At 43.7% G+C, this 23,589-nt stretch overlaps 1 protein-coding gene across 3 annotated transcripts in view; it reads right to left on the reverse strand.

Moving 5' to 3' along the window:
- Positions 1-8,965: 8,965 nt before the first annotated feature.
- Positions 8,966-23,589, reverse strand: part of ncam2 (neural cell adhesion molecule 2) — a 264,286-nt gene continuing 249,662 nt past the window's right edge. Inside the window, exons 16-18 of one of the 3 annotated variants that reach the window (XM_023948900.1) lie at positions 18,812-19,019; positions 18,567-18,606; positions 8,966-10,538 (exon numbers count right to left, since the gene is read on the reverse strand). In XM_023948900.1, the coding sequence (XP_023804668.1) occupies positions 10,482-10,538; positions 18,567-18,606; positions 18,812-19,019 (305 nt within the window). In that variant the 3' untranslated portion in view covers positions 8,966-10,481. The remainder of the gene's footprint in view (positions 10,539-18,566; positions 18,607-18,811; positions 19,020-23,589) is intronic. The other 2 variants (XM_023948896.1, XM_023948891.1) reach the window with 2 other exon arrangements.

The raw sequence follows: 23,589 nt of genomic DNA on the forward strand, positions 1-23,589 counted from the left end.
GTCCAAAATGTAAGTATTAAAAATGTCCTGAAGAAAAGGAGAAAAGCTAAACAGAAAAAGCTAAATGCAATCTGAAAAATTAAAGATTCAAAGGGTTTGTTGTCATGTTTGCCTTCAATGAGATGCTTACCTTGCTGTTTGCTCTGAATGCCATAAGGTTCAAGGTTACAGAATATTTTTAAGGTTAAATAAAAAACAAACAAAGGGAATATTTACAGAATCTCTGAAACATTCAGACAAAATTTAAAACATAAATATGCACCACTAAGGGTCAAAGCATCAGTTCAGAGTCATTTCTATAATAATAAAAAATAATAATAAAAAGAAAGTGTCTTTTTGAAATGCAGGCGTCCGACCATAAACCTTTTTCTTTGCAGCAAATATGTGCAAAACATTAGACACACAAAAAATAAATAATAATACAATATTGTTTTCTTATTATCAATATTTTGCAAAAAATTTGTTTAAATATCTTTTTAATTTGAGCAAACAAAGACAAATATTTTCTTTTAAGCATCTCAGGGGTTTTGCTTTACTTTGATTAGTGATAAAGTTCTATAGTGTTTTAAAGAAATATTTAAAAAACATTTTTAATCAATATATAAATGTTAAAACTTAAGCCACAGAGAAATATTTAGCTGGATGCTTCCTCTTTGATAGTCCTATGCACATACATTAGCCTTGATGCAAAGAAAAACTTTATTTTCCACATTTCCATAGCTTCAGGTGAGTAATCCTCACAATCCTGTTAAAGTTTTTTTTTAAAGTATTTCTTTGTAGGAAAAAAATTTTTTTGTGTGTGTTTGTAGAAAAATTACTTATAATCTTCCATAGAATTCTGTTATTTTTCTAATGGAGGGTTGAAATACTATTTTGTGTCAAGAATTAGTTAATTAGGTTACAAAAAGTTTTGTTTCTGAAACAAAAATTGTAATTTGCATCACAAAATGTACTTTATTTAAATTAAAAATACTACTCAGGTATGATATTCTGTTATGCAGTTTTGTGGCATTTATGTAACAGCAACAATTCATTTGTATAAACTTCTAGAACAAGAAAACTTTCACCTAAAAGAAAAAACTTGGAAGATATTCAATAAAATATGGTTGAAGGTTTAAATGCAGCCATGTTAGTTATTTCAGTTTGGAACAGTTGAATGTAGATTTTTACCTGTGATTATGGGATGTCGGCTGAATCGATGCACAGAGAAGATCTCAGGACGGAATCAGAGAAGACTGAGAACGGATGAGGAGATCCCTAAAGTTAAGAAAGGCTGCTAACACGAAAAGGACACACAATTCAGAGATGTCTAGATAAATTCCGTAATCTTTATGAAGTTTAGTGAAAGCAAAGAATATTATTGCCGGAAATTGTTCCAAGAGTTTGTTTTATTATCGACTCCGACAGCTGAAAAACTCAACATCCACTCAAAGTTGAATACTTTGGAGTCACAGCATCTCAGTTGATCTACACAAACTTCCTGGTTAATGGCGTCAGAGGTTGGCGTTCTCACAGGCGGAGATGCTTCTGGAAGCAAAGGGGGTCCAGAAGAAGGTTTTAGAAAGAGGTCCGAGATGGCAGGAGACCCCCGATGATGATGAGGAGGGTGAGGAGAGCTTCATCCCTCCACACGGAAAGGATCAGAAATGATGTCTACACGTGACACTTTTCCTCCATCAGGTGTGAGTCATTTAAGGATCGGACTATAAACGCTGCCAACGTTTGTTTCCTTATCACGAGTGGGGACAGAACGACCCGACTTGTTTGTTTCTTGTAAAAAAGAAGTCCAGTTCTGTTCCTTTCTGGTTCTGCGTTCCTCTCGTCTTTCTGGCAGCGGTCTTCTTGTTTCATATGATCAAGGAATGTCATGATAATGGAGCGTACCATTGTCATGCGTGTAGTAAGTGTATTGTGAAGCATTCGTAAGGATAATGGAAGTTCCACGCACGTATGACGTACGGGTGAAGCTGTCCTATGGCGTCCTAGTCGTTAATAGGGCGCGAGTACCGCCTCCCTACTGACCGCACACACGAGTTGTGCACGTGATACTGAAGTGCACGTAGGATGTCCACTCAAACTACACTCTCACTGTCTAGTTGTCTAATTTGCGTCTCACCTACTTCACCCTTACGTGTTGTGCAAGTGTTCACTACGACCTGTCGCCTGCAGGTCTACGACCGGGATACTTCATGGCGGTCACCTGCGAGCCCTGTTCAGGGTTTGACCATTTTTCACCTGAAAACGAACCCGCATCCAGTCTTGGGACCAAGACTTTAGGATCAGAAAAGACTTCACCCACCCTGAGTACACTGAGTAGAGTGTCCGCCCTGTGACTGGAAGGTCTCGAGTTCAAATCCAGGCCGAGTCAAACCAAAGATTCTAAAAATCTCTTCCTGCTTGACATTCAGCATTAAGGTTTGGGGGGTTAAACCACCAAATGGTTCCCGAGGACTGCTGTGTCCGCAGCTCACTGCTCCCCCAGGGAAGGGGTCAAATGTGGAGGACCAATGACACACACCTAGGTGTGTGTCGGATAATGGGACTTTAACTCTACCCCTCCATTTTATAACTAACCAACCCCTTTCCTCGGGCAGGAGGTTGAGGAGCAACGGGAGCAAAACTACCAGGCTCAGGAACTAGTCTGAAGCGGTCAGACGGTTGAACCTGGTCATTCTCCATAGATAGCAGCTCCATGGGTGTTCTCTGTAGAACATGGCGCCTCCTCAGAAAGCTAGCGTTGGTACCTGGGTCCAAACTCTCTCCATCGATGAAGTCTCTGCCGCTTTCAGAGCACCAAACGTCCACTTCTGCAGCTCCTCTTCCTCCCTCACAGGGATGTTCAAAATAAAGCGTCTATATCGTACGATGAGTTCTCCGTCATCCACCCTGTAAAGCTTTTTCTCGCCGCAGACTTCAATTATGTCTCCCGTGGCGGTGAGATTTGTCATGAATAAGCCCTGGGAGAGATGAAGCGACCGGCGTGTCCGACGCCTTCACTCAGGATTCCCATTCCGGTTTGTCCGAGCTGCATATCAAACAGGCTTTTATTTTCCTAACGCTTTGTGTGATTCTCCGTTCAGACGCTCTGAAAGGCTTCTGCAGAGGTAATTTAGGACCATTTCACTGGAATCCCTCCTGATGTGTCCTTCGTTCTCACCTCACGCCTGAATTCTTTTTTGTGGGGACACAGACGGGACTCGGGACGTGCTGAATGACCTCGCAGTAAAAGGGCGCCCTTTATCGAAACTTCTACATCTGGGTGTCCAGAATAAAGCCTTTCCTAGTTTAAACATAAACTACTCTCAGTAAGTTAAAGATGTTGTGAAAACTCTCCCTCACCTTTCCTCGCTCGTCCCTGCGCTCCGTCTACGGCGGCGGCGCCATGTTCCTATCTGAGCGGCCTGCCTGTTTAAAAACAAATAACCCGTAGAAACCTACACTAATTGTTACTTTGCTGCTCAGATAGAAAAGCTTTCATGTTTGCTCCTCTAAAGGGAGAATTCATCTTCTGTTCAGGATTAAAGGAGGCAAAAAGTTTCTTTTAGAGAGCAGGAAAAGATGGAGGCGGTCTCTGTGCTCAGAGGAATGGGCCGCGGCGGTCTTTGTGACGGAGAGATGAAAGACGCCGCCGTGTGAGGATCGTTACGGAGCGGGAAACCAAAGTGAAGAACTCATCAAGAAAATAACCCACAACGTTAATGTAAGGAAACCCAGGAAACCGATAAAAGAGGAACAACAGACACTTTAGAGCAGAGGTCTGCAGCCTTCAGCACTGAAGGAGCCATTCAGGTCCATCTATCAGCGACGACAACCCAGTAGGAGGAGCCACAGAGTCCTCTATAGGAAAATGAGGACACAGATTTGTGTTTGTGTTCATGTCATTGTGATAAATATAAATGAACTGGTTTTATTTGCTAAATAAAACATAAACTTTAAGAAAAAACAGCCTTTTATCAACACATGAAATAGTTTATGTTTGATAGAGGTTCATGATTTCCTTTCAAAATAAAAGACACCCTGTGTCCTCTTGTTGCATCAAAAGGTTATGTGACGTCAGCAGTTATTTTACTGTTTGTGGTGCATCACACCCACAAATTCCAAGATCTAACTAATCAAAATTAAATTAGAGCTAATTAAATTACTGTTTATCGTTTTTTTTTTTCATTCAAAAAAGCGCATTTAAAACCCTAGAATTTGTTCAAAAATAGAAAACTTATAATCCTTTCTCTTAAATCTGGATCTGATTTACTGTGAGTCATAATGGAGGGGTAAAAGAGCCGTAAAGGAGGGGTAAAAAAGCCATAATGGAGGTATAAAAGAGCCGTAAAGGAGGGGTAAGAAGAGCCATAATGGAGGGGTAGAAGAGCCATTATGGAGGGGTAAGAAGAGCCATAATGGAGGGGTAGAAGAGCCATTATGGAGGGGTAAGAAGAGCCATAATGGAGGGGTAGAAGAGCCATTATGGAGGGGTAAGAAGATCCATAATGGAGGTATAAAAGAGCCGTAAAGGAGGGGTAAGAAGAGCCATAATGGAGGGGTAGAAGAGCCATAATGGAGGGGTAGAAGAGCCATAATGGAGGGGTAGAAGAGCCATAATGGAGGGGTAGAAGAGCCATAATGGAGGGGTAGAAGAGCCATAATGGAGGGGTAAAAGAGCCATAATGGAGGGGTAAAAGAGCCATAATGGAGGGGTAAAAGAGCCATAATGGAGGGGTAAAAGAGCCATAATGGAGGGGTAAAAGAGCCATAATGGAGGGGTAAGGGGGCCATAATGGAGGTAAAGTTGCCATAATGAAGGGGTAAGGGGGCCATAATGGAGTGGCAAAGGGGCCATATGTGGCTCTGGACCTGCAGGTTCATGACCCCTGCTTTAGCTTTAGAGCCTAAACGGTTAAAAACAAACCCAATATGACTTAGGACCCAATGAGCCCTAAGTTACTCTCAAATGGCTTGAAAATGTGAAGCTGAAGTCTTTTACCCCTAACAGGGGGGGCAGTGCCATGAAGACTGAACTGATTAGTAAAAACAGTCCCTTTCTTTGATTTGGTATGCTGCTAATGACACAGGAGTTGCATCACGTCTCTTCCTGCAGAGCAGACCTTCTCCTGGGAGAGCCTGGAATGAAGCAGATTAAGGCCTGAAAGCTTCCTGCCGGCTTCACCTGCGCCGTCTGGAGGAGGAGCTTAAAGTTTTGCTGGAAAACTTCAGCGGAGAGATTGATCCTCAGACTTCCCAGAAGCCGTCTCACAGCTGGGATTAAGGTGCTGTCGGTGTCCTGGGAGTCTCTGCAAATGGAAAGATTAGTGGAGAAATATCACCTGAGAGCTTCGTCTGCCGCCCCCCCCCCGTTGGTGTGGGGACGTGGACGTCCACCGCCCCTCCTGTTCTCTGTCCGCCATTGTTTCAGGCCTCCTCCCAACCCCCAGAGCCCGGATGGCGCTCCTCCTCACCCCGACGAGACGCTGCGTTTGATGTGCAGCCCTCCTTTAAGCCCCTGAGGGGATGAAGCTGAAGTTTGTTCCTCTTGTTAGCGCTGGCAGGCGGGGTCCTGATGCCGGAGGGATTCGTCTGAGGATCGTTATCTGCTGGCTCGGACTGAAGGCCGCAGACAGGACGGATTTGTTAGGAACCGCTCCTTCCCTTTTTTAGCTCCTCTTCTTTAATCAGCAAAGTGTTTCAGAGAACTGAGTCGAACATTAAAAGCTGGAGTAATGACGGTTTGCCAGTGACCTTGATGAAAACAGGAGAGCGTCCTCTGGAAAAATGAGCTGTGTCAACTTTAGCCGAGACGGAAAATTAGAGGCTATTAAAGCAGGATCTTTGTGGATGGACACGGCTTTTATCTCGCCACGCCGCCGCAGCGTGGCCTGGACGAGCTAACGGTCATCCTGATACTTCCTACTCATGGACTTCTGACAAAATGAGTGTAATTTTAAAAAAATGTATTTAAAAAATGTAATTAAGGGAGAATTATGAAATAATATTTCTGAAAACGTCAAAGATGCTCTTGAATCAAATATTTGCACGACTTCCAGCAATTTAACAATTTAAATATAAAATAATTTTGAAAGAAATCTGTCAGTGATTACAGTAAAAAGCTACAACCTCTGGATCAGAAATGATGGCATCATACTACCACCACCATGCCTAACAGCTGGAAGATGAATACTCATAATTCTGTTTTGCATTTAAAATTGTAACTTTTGAGCTAAATGAACGTCTGGTTAAACTGTAATAGATGGAGGACTGGTAAACAGTAGAAAAAGAAAAGAAAGAAGAAGTAGCCCCTCCCTGCTTGTCCAATGTGAACCCCAGGGGCGTTCAAAAACCTACACGCTAAGAACACTTGGTGTCAACCTAGCTTGAAAGTGAATTAAACCACTGAGTTTGTCAGTATTTCTGAAGGAACTGAAACATGTGACCTGTGAAGGGTTACTTCTCATGACACTAGTGCTGTCCTAGGCAGGTTAACAGTGGGAGGTGGGTCATCTAGACCCACTAGACAGAGCTCTGAACCTTTTTTCTTCAATGATTTGTGATCTTCACTGGTGTCCATGGATTACATGAAATCTTTCCACCTTTATCCACCTTTGTCATGGTAGGGAGAACACGCCAATGGAAGGGGGGGTCATCTAAGATAGCACAAGGGTTAAATGAACCCCAAGGAACACATGGAGCTGCAAACTAAATGAAATCAGCCTTCAAACCCTACATCAGTACTTTTCCACTGAAAACCATCAGTTATCTTTCTGGCAGCAGCAGAGGAAGAGGCCATGTACAACGCACATAATGAAGGGTTTCTGCTGTCCTGCCAGACATTGTCCTGAAGCCCCCACAGGGATCCCCCCCGAGTATGTGGGCAGTGTGTGCATCTCTGTACGACTTTGATCCAACCTTTCCTTTAAAAGCACTAAAGTCCGGTTTTTCTCTTTACTCATCAACGTGTAACGAGCTGTTTCATTGACACTCTTTTTACAGAAACTAGGGTTGTACTCATTTACCTTTTTAATCAATACGAACTAAAGTCAAACCTCTAACACATTCCTCCAAAACAAAACAAAAACAAGTCCCCTCATTCTCTTCTGTCTCTTTAGTCCCTCTTCCAATGTGCACAAGATGTAAATCCACAAAGAAATGTAAGTTAAAAAGAAAATGGATTGATCTCACCAACATGTGTTTGTTTGTAGCTTCCATCCTCAATCCGGTTTTCTTAGGTAGATCATATCTTATTTCTTCCTGGGGTCCCTTGTAGCCTTCCCCAGCCGTTTTTCCTTATTTCCTCCTCTGTGTCCTTTTCTTCCCTCACTGATGACTCCACCCACTTCCTCCAGAATTCACATAATCCAACAAACAGCATTCATACAAACAAACAAAGTGTTTCTACTTGTGTTAGAGCACATGTTTTCTCCAACCCTTGTGGACGTTATTCATTTCTGAGTTCAGCTGTCATTAAGATTTTCTTTTTGTCCACTGGATACCTTTTGTGGCACTGCTACAAACGCACACGCAGAGGTTAGCAGGGGCGACCGCACACCTGCCGGGACTTTCTTTGAGCTTAAAGCTGGTTTTAAGATAACGCCGCCTCCACTTGATGTTAGAGAAGTGAAACACACCCACTTTCCTGGTTCCTGACCCTCCAAATTGTCCACAACTGCAGATCCCAGACTCCGTTTTTCTCGCAGACCCAAGGAAAGTCGGTGTTCTTCCAGGTCGATGAACGTCTGTCGAGCAGCTGTGGTCAGTTAACACTGGAGACGTCGCCGGCGCCGCCTGAACAACGGGGGCTCTTCAGCCGCTCACCTCAAACATTTCTAACGTAAAGAGACACAAAACTGCTTTTCTCCACAAATGCGATGAAGAGTCAGAAGGATGCCAACACCAGAGCCAGGGTTAAAGGGTTCAAGAATTCAGCAGGTCTGGAACGTCTACAATCCTCTGCAAGGACTAAGACAGTAGTTTCAGACCAAAAAGGATCCAAGTTGCTTTTTTTTTTGGGACGTTGGGACCACATGAGGTCAAAGCGGGTTGATTCTATGGTGACAGTTGGTGATGCAGGTACAGAAATTGTGTGGTGGAAGTTTCATGGTATGGGTTTCCATCGCTCAGTTACTCAAAATACTCAACCTGTTGAGAAAATAAAAAATAAAAAAGCCAAGAAATCTTCTGGATCAGGAGAAACACTACTTTAAACTTCTGGGTATGTCTATGAATACTCTCATTCATCCAGGCTGATTCCATCATAGTAGTAGGTTTAGGGGCTGTCATCTGGACTTAGTTTGTAAAGTTAGAAGACGTTTCACCTCTTATCCAAGAGGCTTTGTCAATTCTGATTTAGCTGGTAAAAGAGCTGGTATATATGCGCTCATGGGGGAGGAGTCAGACCTGAAACTGGATGGTATTGCCCACTTAGCCTTCATGGTTTCGGGTCGTTAAGACCAAGGATGGTGGTCTCAGCTTATTCTTCCATCCATCTATGGCAGTGTTCTGAAACCCAAACAAACCGAACCGGTTCCACCTGGGGCGTTAACAGCTGAAAGAGATGACCAGTTTGGGGAGGGAGTCACCGGCTCCCCAACCCCCAGCTGATGACAAAGGACTCTTAACGACCCAAAACCATATATACCATATATACCATACGTACCAGCTCTTTTACCAGCCAATTCAGAATTGACAAAGAGGTGAAACGTCTTCTAACTTTAAAAAACTAAGTCCAGATGACAGCCCCTAAACCTACTACTATGAACTTTTGGTTATGTTTTGACGCCAGCGTGAACTTAAAGAACGCTTCAGAAAGACGAGGCATGGGATCAAAAACCGGCGTCTGAACTTCTGGAACTTCCTGTGAGCAAAACTTTAAAGGATAAAAGCAGCGAAGTGGGGGAAAGGGAGGCGGGGCTGAATTCCAATTAAAGTCTCCTGTTTTGGACGAAAAACACCCACCGCCACGAAAAAAGACGACGACGTGTCACTGGCTTCTACAGGACATGTTTTTATTTACAGCGGCAAATGGGAGGAGTCACGATAGTCCACAGGTAACGTACAGACATCAATAGATCCCACCTCCTGCACAAAGCACATCCAGCGGGGGGACAGTCTGAAGGGCAGGGGGGGGGGCAGAGAGGACACACACTGTACACTGAGCTCAAACATTTGGTTTTGCACCCCACCCCCCTCCCGTACAGGAAAAAAACAGGACTGTAGGAAAGAGGGGCGGGGCTTTATAGACATATATCCAAATACAAAAAAACATGTACAATTTGTTTGGCCTCCAGGCACTGTGTTCCCCTATTTACAGGAAGGGGGGGCTCCACGGCACGACCGTTCTCTTCTGAATGTGGGGGGTGGGGGGTTTGCAACACATGCACAGAGGAGCAGGCCCCGCATGTAGGCGTCCCCCCCAAAGACGCGAGGAGGAGGGAACAACGAGGAAAAACAAACATGAAGATACATTCAACACACGGCGCAGTGTCACAAAGCTGCAGTCATCCAGCGGCGGCGGCTTCAAGACTACATTTCCCAGAATTCACCATCAACGTAGGAACGACACAAAAAAAAAATCAAAGATGAGGAGATGGAGGGGGGGGGGGGCTGCTGGAGGAGTGCAGTAATTACTGCCTCCAATGAGATGTGAGGACGCCTCAGGGTCGGGTGGGGGGGGGGGGTCTTAAGGAAAAGCAAATGAGTGGAAAAGCAATTTTACACCATCACTGAACTTTAGACCAAAACACAACGGGGGGAAAAAAACAACAAAAGGAGGAGAAACGCTGACAAAAGAAGCTGTTTGCATCAGGAAGGAGAGACATCCTTTAGAGTATATTTACATAAAAGCTCTGTAAAATATTCTTCTTTTTTTCCCACCTATGTACAACACACAACACCAGAGAGAAGAGAGTGTTTCCCAAATCAAAACGAAGGAGTGTTGCCGTATCTCGTGCTCTTCGGCGCCATCGTCCTCCAACCTCCGTCTCCGTGACAACAACATAAAAGTTTGTTTAATTATTTTTTCCCCGCTCCTCCAAGAAAAGCAGGTCTGCTTGACCTGCCGCTCACATTCAGTCCGGCTGTTGAAGGCAGACGTTTTTGTTGCATCGGGCGTGGAACCTTCACCCTTAAAGGGCTTTATGGGGGGGGAGGGGGTTCACAGACATCAACTGGAAATCTTCTATGGGCAAAAACAAAAGCAGAACTGGAGAATTCACCCTCAACAGACGAATAAAGGCGAAGAAATAATGTACAATCATCCATCAATAAGCTCCTCCCACTGACCCCATGAGAACAACGTAAACACTTCCTATTTTCTCTGTAGAACTTCTTATTTACACGTCCGTTCCTCCAGTGTGGTAGCTTCTCTCGGTTTTGGTCTCGTGGTCCGAAGGTTCTTTTAGTGGCACCGGCAGGACTGACTCCTCCCCCCCCTTTTTTTTTACGCTTTGCTGTCGTCTGGCTTTATGTGGAGGCTGTTGTCGCCGTGCACCTTGATTTCAATGGTATCTGGCTTGAGAGACTCTTTTCCATTCTCTTCCTTCAGCGGTAGCTTCCTGCAGCAACAGAAGAAGCAGAGCACACGGCGTTGGCGGACGCGCGGCGCTTTCACGGCGAGCACAATCACGCGACAAAGACACAGAGTGACGCTGGCTAAGGTGGGCCTGAAGTGTGGCCCTGACAGAGTGTGGACTAATGGTTTCTCCACAGAATGTGCTCTCTCTTGCTTTAGTGCCCACCGATTATCACCTCTTTAGACCTTTGGGCGCATGAATCCGTCGCCTCCAGTGGGATTCATAAAGCAGGATCTAATTGAAGAGGCAAAGCGGCGGGATATTAAAGGAAAGGGCTTTTACTGGGCCACACAAAAGCCCCACAGAAGAGGGGAAAGGTTGGTGTGGGGGCCGGTCTGGGGTCTGAATGGTTGCAGAGCAGGTCAGCTGATGTTCTGTGGATGTCTGATGGGGACACAGCTCTAACGATGACTTGTGTTGGCGTTTCTCCGTCTGTCCGTCCAGTGAACGACGGCGTTGATGACGGTGAGTCTACAGTAAATCTGGTCTCGGCGCAGACAGAGAGCTGCTACTGACAACGTCAGAGTGAAGTTCACAGGTTCAATCCCTAAATATTATCACTGCTCATCTGTTCGAGCTCAGAACGTCAGCGCGATGCTGGACGACGAGGTTCTAGTCTACAACGTTCTGTGATTCAGGTGTAAATTCAACACATCTTTTCATGACTAGATGACGACACGAGACTCCTCCTCCTTTTGTGGATGACCCGTCCGCGGCACGAACCTCCTAACGTGGTTCAATCTACAAACATCCTTCCCTTACAGGGTCCTGACTTGGGACTGAACGGGTATTGGACGGACGTCTGATCAATCCAGGTTCCTTTTTTTTTTAGATCCGGTTGCTTTGAGCCATCAGCTGATCTTGTCCGTGCTAAACCGTTTCATTGACCCTATATCATAACTGGACTGAGTGAGTGCGACGTCACCCATGGAAGATGGTTTGTTCTAGCTCCAACCAAATATAGTCATTTCTGCCGCCATTTTTTCAGGATGTGGGCGCCGCCATGTTGGAGCCTGTAAGCAGTGATTGGTCTGACAAAACGTTTCCATGGCACCAATCCGTAGTGAGCTTATTGGAAGGCCACGCCCCTACCGCCTAAAAACAGGTTGTTCAATATTTGTCAAACATTCTGAAGGTTAAACGTAGGGTCAGCAGACTCCACCTACTTTTATTGAGGCCTCTGATTGGTCAGTTGACTGAGGAACAGCTGAGTAGACCTGTGGGTCGGAGAATGCCGATACATCTCAGAACTTCGTCTGGTTTCACACATAGCAACCCTCGAGAACGAACCGAACACGGAAGCGGAGCAAACTTCAGGAAGTAACCAGTTCCAAAGGATCTTCCATCAGTGGTGGTCTCAGCCTACCAAGAACAAACCCAACTAATCCTCTGAGCATCACGTAGGATGCTTCAGCGTCTTTATAGCTTCACCAAGAGTCCTCGCTGTTTTTTTATTTGCTGCACTAACATCGTTTACTGCAATACTTCCACACCCAAGTGGACACTAGGAGCCTAACTTACAAATGGACTGGGGTTCGTTCGTTTGGTCCCTACCTGAGAACAGAAAATGTGGAACGACTTTGATCGTTTTTTTAGACTCGATTTTGAACCGGTTTCAAAATTGGAACAACGACCAAAGCCCAGCAGCTGGATGTAGAGTAGAATCCATGCAGACGATTCAAGACATTCAGTGGAAAACGAAGACCTTCTGAAGTGAGGGGTGACGACACATGAGGTTTGGTAACTCATGCACACCTGGACCATGACGGACGGCGGGTTACCGATGGAAACAGGGACTCCTCGTGAGCTCATGCAGATGTTTAGTCAACATAAATATGGTTGGAAAACTGAAACTCCATGTTTCCTTAAAGGACCACGATGAGGGATTTACCTGTCAAAGCAAACGCAGCCTCGCACCACAAACTTACCGTAACCCCTCCCCACCCCCAACACTCTTTAGTCTAATAGAAACAGCGACTCATTACGGCTCTCAGTTGTTTTCCTCAGAGCCAGCAGACCTACTCTTCTGTCCGTGTGGTTCATCAGAGGAAGAAAACGGGCCGCTTTCACGCCTCCGTGTTCCCTGATGGGTTCTGGGAATCCTCCAGAGTTTCTCTGAACCATCTGACAGAAGGCCGTTGGAGCTTCAGCTCCACGTTAACGTCATCCAAATGAGAAAAACAAGGTTTGATACAACTAAGACTAAAAGAGGGGAGGGAGCCGTAATGTTTGGCGTCAAAACAAAAGCCTTTAAATCGATGCAGCTGGATGTTTTTCTTTTATAGCGACGACCAACAACGGCACTAATAAAGAGGCTCATGATTAGAGGAAGCATTCGACAGAGATCCCGGGAGTCATGTGTGACCTTTAGAAAACGATACAGGTGTAATAAAGGAAATCGATGAGGACCTCTGGCTTTTATCCGCATTCACACCATGACTTCAGTCACTTTGTCTTTATTAGAAAATCATTTAATGAGATCTGAGTAGCAAGCAGACGAAAAGCTGCTTCCTTTCCTGATGAGGATTTTGGATTTTTTGCAGGAAAACACCAGCAGGTCTACAGCAAAGCACATACAGACCATAATACTCTGTATGTGAATCGTGATGCTGTGTTTGGAATCACGGATGCAGAAAAATCACACAAGGTAACGACAGACAATAGTCTAATTCGATGTATGTGTTTGTAAGTCTTGATTTGTAACTAACTTGAATGCGGTTTTGTGTGTGTGTGTGTATCAGGTGATTGGTGTGTACTTTTTTTATAAAGATTTGTATGTGTAGTAAGTTTCAAGCTGGTATAATTTTAAGTTCTATTTTGTAAATGTGATTACACAACTGCAGGTGCACACACTTAGAAATCAAGAATAACACACACACCAATTGCATGAGACTATTTTCTCTCCTATTTCAAAATAGCTGCTTTTCTCTAGGTTTATCTCCATAGCAACCATTTTATTTTTTGGTCTCCTGGTGGTGACAAACACGTCTATGTCATTTTTAGAAGAATTGGCAAAAGTAAATTTTGGGATTTCCATAGCAACTGAGGTTTTTAGTCAACTGCGCCCACATTTTTAATGTAGTCATATTGTAAAAAATATTGTTTTGTTTATGTTGAGCCAATGAATAATGTATTACATTTACACTATATCCCGTTAAAGAAATGTGGGAAAAAACACAGAAATGCTACTTTTGTTTCCACGCAAATGTCGTTCCAAATTGACAAACATTTTTCCCCCAAACAGCTTCCCCATGATGCTCAGGGAGTCAGGAAGTGATAAATAAAAAGATCTCCAGGAGTTTACATGTGAATATTAAAGATGGCCGCTCTGGCTGATAAGCACTGGCCCGTACTGACCACGTAACCATGGAGATTGTTGTCCCAAACAGTTCTGAATTAATGAGCTTCTTTGCCAGAGGCTTTAGGAAACTGCGGCAGGAGCGCGTCTGTTGGCGTTAGCGCTGATCCGGTCAATAGGAAGACGTATACAAACATCAGCTGCCCCCCCCCCCCCCCCCCATCCCCACCAGTGGCGGTTTTCTTTCTCCAAGGGCAGACCAGCCCTCCAGGAGGAAGGCTCAGATGTTTTATCAGGGAAACGGCAAACATCCACGCACGCCGTGGTCGACTTTCACCCAAACATAAACACGCGCAGTTTCTTCCACTGTTGATGTGGCTTCAAGAAAAATCAGGACTGTGGCGGGAGATAAACCCACGAGTGGGCTGGCGCCGATAAACATCCATCAGGATCTTGGGATTGATGTTAAGGCCGTTTTACTACGCCTTAATGCGGTGCAGACACGCAGAAGGAGTAAATAAACAACAATGGTGTTTCTGGGGGGATTTTCTTCTTGCTTTTGTTTACTGAAGTTGTTTTTATGTCTTAAATGCTGATATTTCACTCAAACATTTAAGGGAAAACCTCAGATTGGTGAAACATTTAGATTAGAAACATGTTTGTACAACAAATCCAAGAGTAATTGAACTCAATTCTAAATTCAAAGCTGTTCAAAGGCGCCTGACCATGATTCCTGGCAGATGTGGAACCTGTTTGAAAACCTGTTTTCCTTCAAACATCAACAAACTCCTTTAATGGGATATTCAGAATCCTTGCTTCAGGGAAGCAACGTTGGTTGCCATGTTGGGCTGACAGAAAGCAGGTTATGCTAGCTCCCATGGTAAGTTTGAGGCTAAGGAAGTTGATAACCTCAGCTTTCGGTTCCAGAAATGGAGGTATGTTTCAGGGTAGGTCAAGTTGCCATAGCAACTCATGCTCTGAACATAACCTGGTCTGGTGCAGGTTTAGTTGAAGGTTAGTTTGTTTACAGAGAGGTGAAGCAGCATGGCGTGTCCATTTGAAGATGATTTAGTGGATGAAGAAGCTCAGATAATACTTTTTCCAGCGTGACAGGGTGATAAGACCACATATGGATGTTGGAAAGATAAACTTTATTACACTGGTCCAAAAAGCTCCAGCTCAAACAGACCAATAAGAACACAGTAAAGGTTTTGGTTTGGTCGGGTCAAAGTCGGGTTTGGATCAACCCAAAAAAACCACTGATTTACGAAGTTAAAGATGAAAAACCCCTTAGTGCGGCTGCATTCTAGCTCCTCCATGGACGGTTCGGTTGGAGGTAAAAGGACAAATGGTGGCACTATGGGTCAGGGTGCAATAACCTTTTGGTCAGGAATGCTTGGCAGCTTTTCTCTATTTGGAAACAAACCCGTCGTTTAAAAAACTTCAGACATTTTGTCCTTAACCACAAGATACTCAGGAAAGGGGGCAAATACTTTCTTGCTCATTCAAACATACTTTCTGTTTGAAATAGGAGCAAAAATTAGATGTACTAACAGAGTCGTTAAAAGTAAAAATCATCCAAACTCGCTGGTTAGCTTTGGCGCGAGGATGAGCAGAAAGTTCCAGTCTTCCGTTTGAAACCTCGACCCTTTGCAAAGTCACCGTGAAAGATCCATTTGGGACTTTTATCAAACTCCCGGAGAGTTTTCCAGCGACTCAGATTCAGCAACATAAAGCAGCGGGCCGGCGTGACGCTGTAAATACTAAAGCTACTACATTACCGCAGACCGGAGGGGGCTGATTGGTGGATCCTAAAGTGCCGGCACAGCCGAGCCAATTTCATGTCTCATTAGCCGCATGCAAACCCCGCAGATTGGAGTCATACTCCGATGGGGAGGTTGTCCTAACTTCTTGCGAGATGCCACTGGCATCCGTAGACGGAGGCATCTAAACACGCCCACACCCCCATCAGACGGGGGTTTCATGGAGATTGGTCAAATGAGGTCATTTGCTGGTTCTTGCACGCAAAAAACTGCAGTTCAGGTAAATTTATGGCTCACTTTTGTCAGAAGTTTTTTATGGCAGAAACTGTAGTTCTGTCTGAATTTAACCCCTGAACGGCTGGAGAGTGTGGGATTATCCAGTGTTTAGAGTCATTCAGGGAAATTCCCACTACTTTTTAAGTGTAAACGCCAATTTTGACCTGCTGAAGTAAAAACCAAATACATTTTACAAAGACTTTTTTATGAATCTACGACAGAGTTTTAGGGCCACCAAAAACAAAAAAAAAGTAAAATTACGAGATTTTAAGTCATAGATTTATGAGAAAAAAACTTGTAAATTTACGAGATAAAGTGGAAGTGAACATACAGAGCAGCAGCAGGTGAACGCCGCGCAGCAGCAGAGCAGACCGACTAAACTTGTTGATAACGTTCCAAATGTTTGGAAGCTCATTTGTTTGATTTACGATTCATCAATGTTTTATTTATTGATGGTTGGTTTGCAGGATCTCTGCAGCCGTTGATGAAGACGTCGGTGTCCCTGCAGATGTCCGATTGAATCCTTTCTTCCTCCACCAAAGACCAGATCTCTACGTCTGCGTGATGCTTCCGTCTGAGGAGGAGCACGTTTTGGCTTTTTCAACGTTCTAATGCTAATGTAACAGACTATTTTCATTCCTCTTTATTGGTTTATGTTGGATCGGGACGTTTCATCTGCAGGAGGGGGCGTTTGTAACACTGTTTACTTCCGCATTGGTGATCGTTGACAGGTTCCTGACGTAATTAGACAAATGTACTTAAGGGTGTGTGAATGAAAAGGAGAATAAAGGCTGCAGCGATCCTCTGAGCTCCTTATTTTTTATTTTACAGATGACACTCCGCTTTACTGACACCGAACCCCGGAAAAAGACAGCTACACGGAAAATAATCTGATTTTGAGTCGCCAAAGGTTCAGAATCTCATTGTTTTTTAAACCTAACCTAAATAAAGCCTCACAATAGGCTCCACATATTTCATCTTCAAGCTAAGCTCCGATAAACGGAAGACTTTGGTGTTTTTCCTCGTTAATCTAGGACTTCTTTTCTTGTAAATTTACAACTTAAAAGTCGTACTTAATTTTTTCATTTATTTAATGTAAACTGGCCCTAAAACTCCGTTGTATGAATCCACTCTGTTCTGATGATAAATAAACGATTCCTAAAAGACAAATGGTTCAAACACAATGCATTGTGGTCTATATTTGTGACCATAGATGAACACTAGCGTTTCATAGAGACTTCTGGGCGCTGGATTTTGGAATTCTAGATTTAGACACGCTGAAAGTATAGTGCAATGTGGACACGTCATGTCACTGAAGCTGAAGAGTGCTTGACGGGACGCACCAAGGCGTTTGGAGGAAGTCCCGCCCCCAGGTGGAGGACTTTCCAACGCTGTGGGGAAAGCTGGCTGGACGTGAGGATAACCTCGGACTAACTCTGAAAGACGGGTCATCGCTGTGGCGATTGCACCCCTCTGGCTCCTCCCTATTGCTCCACCTGTAGGGGCATCTGGAGATGTAGCGGCGTCCGGAAGAATTTTTTTAAGGAGGGGCCGTAGTGACTTAGGGTTGGCCAGTAGAAAAAAGAATCATATTTCTTCACATGGGAAAATGCAAGTATTGACTTTTTTTTGTTTTAGCGTCACCTTTTAAAGATGTATGTTCCTCCTTGATGACATCATCAAGTGGTAGTAACGTCCCAACTCGAAGACACTATTTTTCCATAACTATCCATTTGGAGAAGCTGGAAGGGGAAGGGAAGAAGTCGGATTTGGCTTCACACTTAATTTCTGAATTTTCTCTAATGAGTTGATTTAAATCTGCTTTTTTTTATTTTTTTGTGAAGAAAAGCTTTGGTGATTTGGTTTGGGATGGTGGGGGGTTCCTGACCCAAGTAGGTTTTAAATGGGGACCAACTTATTTCTGGGTTATTTTAATTAAAACCCCAGGGATAAAACCATCACTTGGGTGAAAATGAAACAAAAAGAACCCAGAAAATGAGTATTTCTCCAAAAAGTGAAATTCTAAAAATATATCCTCATATGCTTGAAGAGTTGAGCTGCTGAATGAGGAAAGTTAGAGCGATTAAAACAAGACAACACACTAAAGTAAAGAAAGCAGGCCAAACAAAACAACAATAAACACAAGATAATAAACCAAACATGTCTGAATAGACACTGAAGAAGAAACCCTTTATATGAAATATTTTTGGTTATTTTATCGACTTCCTGTTCTGTTTGCTCCCCTGTGGACTTTTTAAATGTTGCTGTTGATTTATTTTTGTCTTTTTTCTTCACATCTTTGTCTTATTTCCTTTGTATTTCATGTAAATATATTTAATGTTTACAGTTTTTAAACAAAAACAATGACTTTTATTCCCAGACATGTCCTGCGGCGACGTTTCCGCTGCAGATTTGGACGCTGGGCGGCGGTGGAGCGGGCTCAGAACGGAGGGCTCCAGCCCCCCACAGGGTCTGCAGCTCGGTGGGTTTTAGCGACTCCGCACAGGTCGAGGCTCCTGGAATGGATCGGGATCACCCGTGTTTGTGCAGGGAGGGGGGGGGGCTTCAGTGAGACATGCATGCTCACAAACACACGTGCACGAGCATGCAGATGGACACGGCGGACACTGCATGGAAGCTGGTCGCGGTGAAAAGACGTAATCAGAGACATACTGTGGTCGAAAGGGCGGTGGGGCGGCTGTTGAAGGTGTACCTACGGTAGACGCAGACACAAGTCGCCTTTTCTCATCCAAACACACAGAAATCACTTCAGAGAGGCGGCGTGTGGCGCCGTCCTCCGCTGCTTTCAGGCGTGGAGGAGCTCCTGACTTATGAGCGACGATGCTCCAACCACACAAATCCGTCCAGCAGGGATTCAGCCCACTGAAAATCAATAGGTAATAACAGAGGATACTCACAGGTAGGCGGCCTTGCCCTCCTCCATCTCCTTGCCCTTGCTGCTGGTGGCGGTCTTCTTGCTGCACAGCGAGCGCGTGATGCACATCAGCAGGCCGCAGTGGCGCAGGAAGAAGCAGCTGACGTCCACCAGCACCAGGAGCAGCAGCAGCGCGCCCAGGCCCAGCCCAACCACAGCGCCGTAGCCCAGGCCGCTGAACAGGGATTCTGCTAAGGCGCCGCACAGATCAAACAGGCACGGATTAGAGCGGGGGCCGGGAAGCTCCTCCCACTATCGGGGTTAGCAGTTTGGATCCTTATTTATTAGTCCGTTCAAAAAAACGTTTTTGGTAAAACAGAAGGTCAGAAAACAAACACAGACGTTAACACATGTTTACATCAGTTCACAAACTTTCAAGAAACTAGAAAATGGCTTTTTTTCATTTTCCAAATCTTTTCCAGGTTTATCAGGAAAAACTCTGCTATTACCAGATCAAAGGCATTAATAAGACATGTGGACATGCTATCCCATGTCTTTATAAGTAATATATAAAGCCTTCTGAGGCTAAAACAATTACTTCTAAAAGGTTATGAACACATTACTAATGTTTGACTATGTCTACATTTGGGAATCCTTTTAAAATACATTTGAATATGTAACATAAAACGCTAAATTCTTTTTATTTGTTCTAAAAGGTTCTGACTAAAGTGCAAAGCGGTTTCGTTCGACCATCACTCCAGTAAAAAAAGGCCTGGCTAAGGTGGCTGAACTCCTGCAGGAGGATGGATGCTTCCCAAACTAATCCTGGATCCTCAGCGGAGCTCGGAATAATCTCACTTCTACGCCGAAATCTCCTCCTTCACAAATCCATTCTTCCTCTTTCTAGACTGGCGTGAAACGCAGAAGGGATCTACAGAATTCCTCGTGCAGAGGTGAGGTAGGCCTGCACGATGGGAGGAACACTTGTGATATTAGTGATCAATAGTGCGATGACATCATAACTTGCGACACACGAACCAATAGCAACACAACTAAATACAGTTTAATTCAAATAAGAGTCAACAAAACTTCAATTCTTCCATCTTTTAGACTCAAACTCAAACTTTATTTATTTAGCGCCTTTCATTTCAGTTAAAAAAAACAGAAACATAAAAGCAGATGAAATAATCATAAAAACTGAAAATGATTAAAAACAGAAACCACAGGACAATCACACACAGATGGGACCCCTCCCTCACCAGATTCCTCCCTCCACCCACCCGGTTCCCCCAGTAGAACCCCGAACACACAAAGAACTGCAGCTAAAAGAGGGTCTGGCTCGGTTCTCGGACCACGGGGGTCACTACCACAGCGCCCCCCAACACAGAGCAGCCCAGGGCCCCCTCCATGGCTGTTAGACCACAGGTTAAGCTGCTGGTGTCCAGGGAGTAAAAAACATCAGAATAAAAATTATAATAAAATGACAACAAAAAAAAAAAAAATAGGAAATAGCAATATTAGTTATCAAAAAATAAGATGCGTAAGATGATTAAAACATAAGTATAATAACAATAAAGAGAGTAGGATATTAAAAACATAAAGATAATAATAATAGTCCTTAAAAATAAATAAATAAATTATATAAATGAATAAATAGATAAATATTAAAAGAGCTCCATCTGATTGGTCAAATGCATAAAGGGATTTAATTGGTTCCTTAAATACTTCAAGCTGCCATTAGATTGTTTGAACACATTGAAGATGACCATTTATCTCAATTTTTGCCGACTTTTGTGCGACGCTTATTGCACACTTGATATCGCAATGACAATAAATTTGCAATATCTTGTGCAGGCCTAACCCTTGTGCTATCCTATGGGGTCCAGATGACCCGATCCTTACATTGAGGTGTCCTCCCTACCATGACAAAGGTGGATAAAGGTGGAAAGATTTCATGTAATCCATGGACACCAGTGAAGATCACAAATCATTGAAGAAAAAAGGTTCAGAGCACTGTCTAGTGGGTCTAGATGACCCCACTCCCAACGCTAAAGTGCCTAGGATAGAACAAGGGTTAATGTGAGGCTTCAGTTCAGCAGAAGTTTGTGAACCCGCTCACTTTTCTGCCGTTGTCGCTCACACAGGCCGCATTAGCATATTCCTGAGTGGTTTTTTTTTTTGTCTTTCTCTAAATTTAACGGAATCATGCAGGAAAGAAATGGAGGATTTTTCCAGCCAGAGGTTGAAATGTTTCCCCCCTTGGAACAGAAACCCGCTGGGCTCCGAGCGCCGTCCAGAACAAGCGACCCCAGGTTGAATTAATGAGAAAATGACGGCGGCGGCGGCGGCGCGGTGAAGTGTGGGTCCCCGGTGGGCGCGGCTGAATAGAGTCCTGGCCATAAGTGATCCTGGGGTTGAGCAAATTGAACATCCACGCTGTCCAATCAGTGCTGACAGCTGGAGGTCAGAGCTCGTCAGGAATAATCAGCGACGCAGGAGCGGACGCACCTCCCTGCTCCCGCATGTGGAGGAGGTGGAGCGCTCCGAGTGGAAGTCGCCACCGGCTCTCTCCCGGTTCCACCTCGCTTCAACGTGCAGCAGCTCTTCCCGCGCTGCTTTTTCTACACTTTCTGCCAAGAAATTCCACATTTATTACAAAAAAAAACAACCTCATTACGAGGGTTGGATTTCATCCAAATGAATCCTCCCAGGACAGACGACCGTCGGAGTCGTAATCGGCGTTAAAGTATTCACGCTGCTGACTCAACAAGAGGAAACACAAAGGTCAACATTTGACCTACAGAGGAGACGTTTGCCAGCAGATGCTGACTTGACCGGGGCTGAATTTCACTTGTAGGAATGAGAATCGAACTACAAACTGACCAAAAAATGAGGCTAAAAACCCAACCGAAACACTTCAATCACATTCATCAGGACTTTTTCCAATGCTCCAACGTTTTGACACACACTGAATGTTGGTCGCTAGCAGCTGTTAGCATCTGTAAAACACTAAATGTATCTGACGGAACAGCTTTACTGGTTTTAGCGGCATCAATCTGGGTTTTTACGGGTTGTAAACAAGTTTAGGAGTTGCAGCTAACCTGGCTGACATGTAGCGGTCATAACAGCTTCTAGAAGAACTCTGAACACAGTAAATGAAGGCTTGATCCCAGACTCATAGTGCCTGGAAGTTCACATAATAAGTTCAAAAACAGACCATTCGTCCTGTTTCTCACTTGAAATATTAACACAAAGTACAACTTCTTACATTTTGAGAATTGTAAACACTAGTTCCATGTGCAAGAAGTAGTGCAGTTAAAAAGTTTAAAAGCTATGGATTTAAATTAGGATTATTGCTATAATCTGGCATATTTACATATCCTGATAGAGGCTCATTAATGTGCATTTTTCCTTTATATAAATACATGAATACAATAAATCAGAAAGAATCACTAATGTTTGCACAAAAACAGAACAATGAGGAAATTCCTTCAGTTCAATGAGAAGCAATGAAAGAGGAGTCAACAGACGAAACAACAAATGAGGAGCAAAAAGGATCAGAAATAGCAAATAAAACCTGCAGGAAGGAAAGAAACACACAACCACAAAGAAGTGTTACGAGTATCGAAATAAAATGAACAAAATGTTGACATGTGGAATCAATCACAATGAAAAAAGGTCAAAACTGTCTAAAGGCTATTTAAATGATTAAATAAATAAATTATGATAATTACAAAAAAGTTTTACAATTAAACACAACGGTTTGAAGAAAAGTAAAATAAAAAAATTAAATAAAAAACCAATTCTGACAGAGCTTTAAAAAAAGCCTCATTGAATGTGAATTTTTAAATGGTTTGGGGGGGATTTTATTGTGTTAGATTTTAATTTTTGAATATTTTATTGATTCATTATATTTATAATTAATATTCCTAATAATTTGAATGAATAGATTTAAGACTTTGGTCGTTTTTATTTTTTTTATGGTTTATTTTTTCAGATGCTCCTTAGTGGTTATGAATGTCAGCAGCTGGACACTTGAATTTCTATCAGGATTAGAAAAGCTTCTATTCTATTCTATTCTATTCTATTCTATTCTATTCTATTCTATTCTATTCTATTCTAAATGAACACAGATGTGTGACATAACTTTAAAAAGCCAGAAAGATGCCAAAAAGACCAAAAAACGTCTGTTGAAAGTGGTAAAAAACCAATTTTGAACTCAAAATGACCAGAAGCGGATGTTTTATAGACAATGCTAGATGATCATGGAGCTGTGCGGCAACGTCCCGCCCACCGAAGCCACAGACGTACTGATCCGACAGTTGCTTCACGTTCAGCCTGGACAACGCCGGCGAGTTTCCACGTACTTCAGCAACGGCGAGGACGCCGCCTCTTTTGCCGCAGACTTTGTTCTTGGAGCGGTCCAGAGCGCCGCAGCTCATGGCAGACTTAATTAAAACACTTTTTCTGTGTGTGTAAAAGTGGGATTTAAAAAGCTGCTCGACTGGATCAATATCCGCCAAAGGCGACTGTTCTCCGTCTTACCTTTAGAAAGCTCATTTGGCTGCTGAAAGCACAGATTGGAAGGCAGTAAACAACAGCTCCCCCCCCCCGGAGCACTCACCGGGAACGCCGAACCCTTCCCATCCACTCTGCCTCTTTAGTGTTTGTGCCGGTTTCAGAAACCAACCAGAACGCCGCTGATCCGCTAATGCCTCCAACAGAAAAGTAATAAAGTGCAGGCATTTGCTGGTGAACCCAAAACAAGCAGAAACCCTGTTTCCACTCGCGGCGCATCGGAGCGTATGGATGGAGATTTCA

The sequence above is a fragment of the Oryzias latipes genome, chromosome 2 (genome assembly GCF_002234675.1).
Source record: "Oryzias latipes chromosome 2, ASM223467v1".
In the NCBI taxonomy this organism is placed as follows: domain Eukaryota; kingdom Metazoa; phylum Chordata; class Actinopteri; order Beloniformes; family Adrianichthyidae; genus Oryzias; species Oryzias latipes.